The sequence below is a fragment of the Castor canadensis genome, chromosome 7 (assembly GCF_047511655.1).
Source record: "Castor canadensis chromosome 7, mCasCan1.hap1v2, whole genome shotgun sequence".
NCBI classification, from domain to species: Eukaryota; Metazoa; Chordata; class Mammalia; order Rodentia; family Castoridae; genus Castor; species Castor canadensis.
Genome location: NC_133392.1, coordinates 143,211,967 through 143,220,875, shown reverse-complemented (window position 1 = coordinate 143,220,875; position 8,909 = coordinate 143,211,967). Strand labels below are relative to the sequence as shown.

Genomic DNA, 8,909 nt, shown 5'->3' with positions numbered 1-8,909 from the left:
TTTTGCAAGGGAAGGGCCTGACTGGTGTGGAACCAACCCAGTCAGGTGCCCATTCTCCCGGTGACACCAATCTGCTTAAGCACCTCCACAGACCCAGGAAAATGGGAGGAGGTTCTGGCGCCCTGTGGTCCAGAAGACCAGATAGAACTGACTGCCAGGAATCAGTGTGACGTATGGGAAGGAGCACTGCTCAATGAATCATGCCTCCTGAGTTCTAGTCCAGGCTCTCACTTTCACGCGGGGGTCTCAGGCAAAACCGTCCCCCAGGTGGAGAGTGGATTCTATGACTTCTAAGCACCAGCCACCAAACCTTATGACTTTGAGGGTCCAGGGAAATGAAGCTTGCCCACTTTCCACCCAAAGTTTGGGGAGAAGCTGTGGGGATCCGAGGAGGCGAAGGACCAGGGACCTAAAGGTTTGGGGGGACGCGTGGGGTGAAGGCGGAGCGGACTCAGGTCATACCAGTTTCTGATTGGCTGTGCTGCCCGTCGCTCCGCCCCGTGGTCTATAAGACGTACCGGCGGCGGGTGCGGCGCTGGCGTGGGCGCTGCGGCCGCCTCTTTCTCTTCTCGTGGCTAGCGTCCATCCTCCCTGCGGACAGACAGACTCAGGCCGCCGGGGGGCGGGGGATGCCGGGCTGCCGCATCAGCGCCTGCGGCCCAGGGGCCCAGGAAGGGACGGCAGAACCGGGGTCCCCCCCTCCTCAGCCCCGGGAGCCTCTGCCGTCCCCTCAGCCCCCGCCCCCAACTCCGACCTTGACCCCTACCCCAGGTCAGTCGCCGCGGCTGCGGGAAGAGGCTGCCCCGGCGCCAGCGGGCACGGCCGAGGGTCAGGAGCTGCAGCGTTGGCGCCAAGGCGCTAGTGGGGGCGCAGGCGGCGGCTCCGGCACGGCGGCTGGGACGGGGGGCCGCGCGCTAGAGCTGGCCGAAGCGCGGCGGCGCCTGCTGGAAGTGGAGGGCCGCCGGCGCCTGGTGTCGGAGCTGGAGAGCCGCGTGCTGCAGCTGCACCGAGTCTTCTTGGCGGCCGAGCTGCGCCTGGCGCACCGCGCCGAGAGCCTGAGCCGCCTGAGCGGCGGCGTGGCACAGGCCGAGCTCTACCTGGCCGCTCACGGGTCGCGCCTGAAGAAGGGCGCCCGCCGCGGTCGCCGGGGCCGCCCGCCAGCGCTGCTGGCCTCCGCGCTCGGCCTGGGCAGCTGCGTGCCGTGGGGTGCCGGACGGCTGCGGCGCGGCCACGGCCCTGAGCCGGACTCGCCCTTCCGCCGCAGCCCGCCGCGCGGCCCCGCCTCCCCCCAGCGCTGACCTCAGCGCCGGGACCCCTGGCCACCCCGACAAGCCATCGTCCAGGTGCTCACCGACGGACTACAGATGACGGCGTCACCTCCGCGGATGGACAGACGGACTGACAGCAGGAAGAGACAGTCGAGGGGGGCCAGGGATCCAGTAAAGGAGACAGGTGCGGTGTCAGTGGCTGATGCTTTCAGGAGTGGAGTGTGTATGAGGGGGCTCGGGACCCGCTATCTCCCTTCCCTGGGGCTTCTCGTATCTTGCTGTCCATTTCCCGCAGCTTCCTCTCCCGGGCCACCTGGGGTTAGGTGGTAGCACCAAGTCTCCTAATAGAGTTGGGTATGGAGGGTGCTGAGCTCCAGGAAGGATTTGGTGGCTAACTTTTACCAGTTGGAACCCTCTGTACGGCTGGAACAACCTCCACACTCATCTGCACTTGCCTTGCCTTTCCTGAGTTCCTTGGGGCTGTAAGAAGGCTTGTCCTTGAGGCTACTGCTTTCTGGCACCGCCCAGCTCCATACCTTAGGGAGGGCAGAATAATGAGGTCCCAGGTGCAGGGCTATATGACTGAATTCTCCTCACCCGAGCCTTTTGTTTCCCATTTGGGGAGAGAGAATCCCAGAAACGCTGAGGATGTCCCCTTCATAATTGGACCCTTCTGCTTCTAGGTTACAGCTTTTCTCATGCATAGCAGCTTCCCTGAGACCACAGCCTGAGATAACCAGGCTGGGGTGATTGGCACCTGCTCACCTAGAGGCCCCTCTCAACCCATCTCTAAGATGACTCTGCCAGGGATTAAGCCAGGTGGCTCTCCTTAACTGCCCCAAGGGGCAAGTATGGCATCAGCTTCCAGAATGGGGAGTCTTAAAGGGCCAGACTGGAAATGCCATCTGCTGCTTCCTGTTCAGATGCCCTTCAGTTCCCCATTTCCCTGCCTCCACTCAGCTCTGAGTGGCCTAGCCACAGCTTTGCTTCTCAGCTAACTGCAGCCCCACTTGTCAGTGGGTGAAGTGGGTATTGCTATTTCAAATGGAAGGACTGTGGCTAGTTAACACAGGCAGAAAACTGTCACCTTCCACTGTAAGTCATGGAAGGTATTTTACTCTTAAGTCACTCAGAAACAAGTGCTGCTTCTGCTCAGGAGCCAAGAGCTAATTAAGCTGTGACTAGGATTTGAATTCAGGGCTTCACACTTGCAAGGCAAGCTCTCTACTGCTTGAGCCACACCTCCATCCCTAGGTGCTAATTTAAAGTCCCCACTTTACAGACTGGAGAGGGGATTTCTCAAGGTCACATGCCAGAGAGGGAGAGGACCAGATGCCAGGCCTGTGGGTGCCCTCCCATAGTATCTTAGGCTGGGCTAGGGAGATTGACATCTGGGCCCTGTCTACTATGTGACACAGACCAACTCTGCCCCTCTCTGGGCCTGTATCTGCAGTCATTCTCTCTGACTCTAGCTGTCCCTCCTCACGTCAGGGCTTGAGCATGGAGTAAAAGGGGAGGATGACAATGTCAAAGCCATGGGAAGCAGTCTAATCCGGTGAGTCCTGAAGGTCATGTACGATAGATGACGTCAGAGATTCTTTCCTGACCCTCCCCCATCAGCCCTTCCTCTCTCCAGGTACCAAATTTATTGCTGATTTCTCAGCTGAAGCCAGGACTTCTTGAACTCCTTAGGAAGGGAGGGTGAGGAGGAGATCTCAGTCTTTCTGAGAAATCCTGGGGGTCAGGGAGCAGTGCTGGAGGTGCTGGCATATTCTGGCCTTCCCAGAGAGGAAGGACCTTCCAAAGCCACTCTGGTCATTTGGGGTCCAGAGGCTCAGTATAGGAATTGCTGGTGGTGAGAGAGTGAGGGAGCTCAGGTCGAAGCACTGGGCCAGGACTATATTTTTTCTGGGTTGCAAGGGAGGGGGGGATTTAGTTTATAGAAGCTTTTAGCTAAAGGCATATTGTATGCCATCAATTTTGCCTTTCTCTGGGATTTATTGGTAATCAGCTTTGTCCCAATTGGTGGGTGGGGAGGGTGGGTGGGCAGAGAATTAGAGATGGCACTTGCTGGAGAAAGGTGTATGTTTGCGGGTATATGAAGAGTGGTCCTAGTGTCACAGGCAGCTCTGTTCCTTCTTCCTCCTTCTGGATGCCACACTACTCCCACCAAAGGCCTGGCCAGAGCACACAGAGCTCAGTGAATTGAATCTCAGCTACTGACTAGTGCTCTGTCCACTACTCCTCAGCAACTAACGAATGTCACCTTCCTTCCTCTGCCTGGTCTACCCAGAACCCAGTCTAGAAGCTCCCCTGCCTGGTTCCATTTTCTCCTCAATCAACAAATCTTGATATGGACTCACGACAGGGGTTTCGGGAAGAAACCTGAATCAGAGAGCAGAGGGTCTTTTTTTTTTTTTCCTGGGGCGCAGGGGTTGCGGGGGGGTGGTTGGTGGTGTTGGGTTTGAACTCAGGGCCTCATGCATGCTAGGCAGATGCTCTGTCACTTGAACCACTCCACCAGCCCAGATCTTTGCTTTTAAGAGCTTATATCTCCCAGACCTCCTCCAGGCAGTCTTCTATGACCGTCACCATCCTAGGAGATTTCTCTGGGGACTGGGCAATCTGTTTTTAGAGGGCTATTTTTTGTTTGATGAGACTGGGTTTGAACTCAGGCCTTTGTGCTTGCAAAGCAGGCGCTCTACTGCTTGAGTCACACCTCCAGTCCATTTTGCTCTAGTTATTTTGGAGATGGGGGTCTCATGAACTCATGTTCCTGGGCTGGCTTCACACTGAGATCCTCCCTATCTCAACCTCCCAAGTAAGTAGCTGGGATTACAGGTGTTAGCCACTGGCCCAACAGCTGGAGGGCTATTGTTAGACCTCTGCTAATAACTCTAGCCTCTGGGCAGGAGACAGACTCTTCCCCTTCCCTCTATTACTTCCTGAATACTTTTTGTTTTTGAAACAGGGTCTCAGTATATAGGGTAGGCTGGTCTTGAACTTAACTATATAGCTAAGGCTGACCTGAACTCACAGCTCCCATCCTGGCAGACTGGACTGAGTTTAGGAGTCTTGAGAATCTGTGACACAGCAAGGGAACTTAGGTGGTGGCATAGGGCTGCAGCCAGAACAGTTTTGTTTCTGGCATTAAGGACACTGATGTCCACCAGTAAATCTGGGCTCTTAGCAAATGAAAGAGAAACAGGAGCCTTTTTCAGCCTGGGGCCAAACCAGTAGCTCACGTAGTTGAGCCCCTTTCTTCTGTGACCTCAGTTGTATGTGCCACCAGAGGGCAGTGTGGGGCTGCTTTGTGAGATGGGAGGGCGTGGCCTGGAGTGGATTCTGTCCCTGTGGCCCCTCCCTCAACCATCTCCTTGCAGATTGTTCTAGAGCTTCCTAATTTGAGCTGCAAGGGGTCTCCACAGCCCATGGGTGGTGGTGCAGTTACAGTGATAGCTTTCTGGGTGAGCGTGGCTTGAGGCCCTAGCTGTACCCATCACCAGGTCCCTAGGGCTAGGCATCCTCTTGGAGAAGGTGTGCAAAGGTAGCCCTGTAACTCTGGGAGAAGATACATTAGGAAGACTTCCAAGAAAGAAGTTGCCCCTGTTGCTGTCTGAATAAAAGCCCGCTTTATTTTGCTATTCACCAGAACACCTGGCCTGCCACTACCAACCAAAGTGGCCTCCTAGAGATTAGGCTGAAGTGAGTATCCAGATGAGATGCATCAGGAAGATCCACTCGCCTGATCCCTTGAGAACCACTCAGGTGGCCAGCCATTTCAGAGCTGAAGGAGAGACTCCGTGCTTCAGTGCTTACTTTTGTAGGGGAGGAAGTATTTGGGGAAGTTTGGAGATTCCCAACTTATTTCTTCCCTCATTAGTCCCTGACTGCACCTTGGCCAGGAGTGATGGGAGAAGGGAACCCTTGGTTCTGGAATTAACCACCTCCTTCATGCCAGGCCTTGTGCTAAGCACTTTACACCCATTATGTTTGTTTTCCCAGAAACTCCTCACTGTGAGGTGGCTGAGGGTCAGAGAGGGCAGGAAACTTACCCAAAGATACAGAACCTATAAGTGAACCCCCAAAGAAATTGGGCTATGGGTGCTATATTCAGCATGCTGAGGGCTCTGTTGTTTGTGTGGGGGTGTGTCTCTGGGCTCTCACCTTTCAGGCTGGTCCTTGGTTCAGGGAAAGGATGTAGGAGGCACTGCAGGGGTGGCAGTGTGTGTCCTGTGCCCCCCTCTAGGCCTGGCACACCCCAGCCTGGTTGTCTAGGCATTGGGGGATGAGTCAGACTGAGTCAACACACCTAGCTTGTGGCAAGGGTGGGCCAGGGATGGTCAAGACTCTGTGCAGGACCAGGGGGTGCTTTGGAGGGCTGCCTCCTATCCCTGAAGACCTGAGCTGGAATGTTTGGTGCCTGGGATGGTAGGACAGGAGGGTAATATGCTCCATTGCAAGTAAAAAGAGCCCTGGGTGGAACAAAACCGACCTGAGATTCAATCCTGACCTAGATCTTTGTACCTGGGGGACCTTGGGCAATGACTTCCCTTTTCTGAGTCAGTTTCTTGTTTGGTTTTGTATTTTGGGGAAGGGGGAGCTAGGGAGGAGCTAACTTCTGGGTATTGCCTAGCACATAGTGGAGATCTGTGAATGATGGAGCCACTCTGTCTAGGCCAAGGAAACATCTCATCAGTGGGCAGAGTGGGCTTTGGCTTTCTCTAGAGTATGGCCATATCGGGAATCCCTGGAACAACCCCTCCTGCCCCAGCCCTGGGGAGCTCCATAAGGGGAGAGGTGGAGGAGGGGCAGGCTTTTCATCCCAGGAACATTCCATTCCAGCTGCTCAGGCCAGTGGGGATTCTAGCCAAGGACAAAAGCCCAGGGAGCCTCTGCGTCCCTCATTCCATAGTATCGTTTTCTGCACTGGCTCTCCTGCACCGACTCCTCTTGAGGAGGCAGATGGTGAAGGGTTTGGGTGGAGCTGGGTAGCTGTGGGAAAGAAGTAATCAAGGCTCTTGGAATTATTCTTTTCAGCTCCTCCAAGCCTCCACTCTGGATCTGGACTCCTGGATTCTGCTTCTTCCCTGGACATCACCTTCAGGAAAACCTCTAGAATTGGCCCTCCCCAACCTCAGCACTGTCCTGTCCGGAGCCCTCTCTTCACAGGGCTGGGCTCTGGGGATTGGTCCATGCTCTGAATTTCTTTGCATACAGTACATTGGACTTTGCTTACACTGTACAATTAGAGATGTTCCCACAGGGCCTGAGATGCAATCGGATTATTCGAGAGTCAGCAAACATTTCCAGTGTGACAATGAAAAAGATTTATTTTAAGGATAGTCATCTTAAACAAGTCACAGCACATCTAGAGTCCCTATTTGGGTAGATGTCATTGTTTCCTAGTCTTAACAGCACTAGGAGGCCTGTTTGAATGAGAAACATTAGTCAAAGAAATGCCTGTTTCTCTCACCCACTGTCCTTGTCCTCCCCACCTGGGGGCATGCCTGTGGCCTCTCACAATCAGCTGCTGCCTGTGTCCTTGGAGGGACACACCTCTTTCTCAGGAAGAGGTGGTGGCAACATAAAACTTCCAAAGTTTTAAATGCAAAAAGGAAACGCGTGTATTCAAGTATCCTGATACAGAGGGCAGGGGGCACACAGCCCAGACTTGCAGAATTCTACAAAGTGAATGTATATTAAATCAGTCCCCAGATGTATGTGTTCTGGAAGAATAAATCTCAATAATGTAAGTCTGAGGTGTGTGGCTTTGAGGTTCACTTTGCAAGTGTCCTTGCTGCCTTTGCTTTGTGTGTGGCTATCACAGCTCTTTCAGTTGACTGCCTTGAGCAGCATTGCCCAGTGTGGCAATCTGGGCCTATTGACTGGTTTAGAGGCTGGCTCACAGCTGACCCTCCCCTGGAAGTCTCCCAAGGTGTGTGATGTGAAACTTACGGGATGGGATAGGATGGGATGTGTGAGACTATGGCACCAGGATACATTATATAGGTTTGTGCGTCTGTGACAACATGATGGCCTGCAGCGGTTGTCTGATTATGTGGACCCACTTGTCCATCAGGGTCCCCACAAGATGACAGGGCACAGGCAAACTGGGAAGAGTGGCTTGTCTTTCGAGTCATGGTCTCACAATATAGCCCAAGCTGGCCTTGAACTTAAGATTCTCCTGTTTCCCTTAGTGCTGGGATCATGGGTGTGTACCACCAAGCCTGGCAGGAAGAGACTAACATAGGGGTGGTGGTTGTGGCTCAGTGGTAGAGCACCTGCTTAGTATGCCCAAGGCCCTGGGTTTGATTCCTTAACAATGAGAGATGAGACAAAAAGGAAGCTAAGGGAAGGAAATAGAAAAGATGGAAAGAAACTAACTAGGGGTGGTGTAGCTTTCCAGGTTCCCAGGGATGGGAAGCCTGTACAGTTCCTGGCTTGAAAGGGTGGGGTGGCAGCCGGGTGAGGGTCACTGCCAGGAGCAGTGGCCTTCCTTGAGGGATGTGACCAACCATGACAACCTGGTAGGAAGGGAAAAGGGAGAATAAACACCCTCTCCATTCAGTCTCCTGCTGGGGCCTCTCATTGTTAAACACAACAGGAAGCCAAGGAACAAGGGAGCCATTGATGCCATGCCTAGAAGACAGCCTCCTCAGGGCAGAGCAGAAGGGCAGAAAGTGGCTCTGAAGGGGCCAGCACATCATGTACCTGCTTGGGAGTGCCCTTCTCCAAGTCCACACAGCTGCTGCTTCCCCATCTGGCACTTGATCTGGTGGAAATGGTGTGTGTGGGGGTGCTGCTTGGGGAGCACAAGAGGCCAGAAGGTGGAGGACAAAGCTCTCCTCCCTCGGCTGTCCCCTCACTGGCTCTGATTCCCAGTTTCTGATTCCTGCCTGTCCTGACATCTTAGGTGGCTGCAGGGATTGTCCAAAAAGAACAATGTCAGTCACTGAGTCGGTGTTTTTCTCACACCTGGGAACATCGCGCCACACCCAAACACACCCACAGGCATGCTGTTGCCACCATAGGCCCTGGACAGTCACCTTAAGCCATGATTAGTGTCACATGTACATCAAGAAAAGGTATATCGAGCTGAGTGTGGTAGCTCACATCCATAATCCCAGCACTCAGGAGGCAGAAGCAGGAGAATTGAGAGTTTCAAGCCAGATTGGGCTACATGAGACCCTGTCTCAAAAAAACAGAACAAAATGTACATCTTGGCAATTACATTCTGCCAGTTGCTCAGAGAATGACAAATGAGCTCTGCCACTTATATACACAGGAGACATGTATAGCAATGTCAAAATGCCCTGCCACATACGTGCACAAGGGCATAGTATCATGATCACCCACATGACATCAGTGTAGGGGCAGGACTCTATGACACAGCAACATCCCAAATTACACACTCCTCAGTTTTCTCATCTATAAAATGGAAATAACAACTCTCTTCTGGAGCTGTTACAAGGGTGAAATGAGAGATGACAGTTGGGAAGACCTGAGCACGGTGAGCATAGTAAAACATGCCAGACAGTCGCTGTTGGTCTGAACTGTCACACGCCCCGGCATGTGTGCACACTAGCACCAGTGATCACATAGGGCCAACCAGACACCCTCAGGCACACGTGTCCTCCT

At 53.8% G+C, this 8,909-nt stretch overlaps 1 protein-coding gene across 1 annotated transcript; it reads left to right on the top strand.

The window, feature by feature from the left end:
* The first annotated feature begins 512 nt into the window (after positions 1-512).
* On the top strand, positions 513-7,024 carry Trnp1 (TMF1 regulated nuclear protein 1). The gene is made up of 2 exons (XM_020183071.2): positions 513-1,452; positions 6,309-7,024. Exon 1 carries the CDS (start codon positions 630-632, stop codon positions 1,296-1,298), a length of 669 nt encoding a protein of 222 aa, XP_020038660.2. The 5' UTR covers positions 513-629; the 3' UTR covers positions 1,299-1,452; positions 6,309-7,024.
* Positions 7,025-8,909: the final 1,885 nt, after the last annotated feature.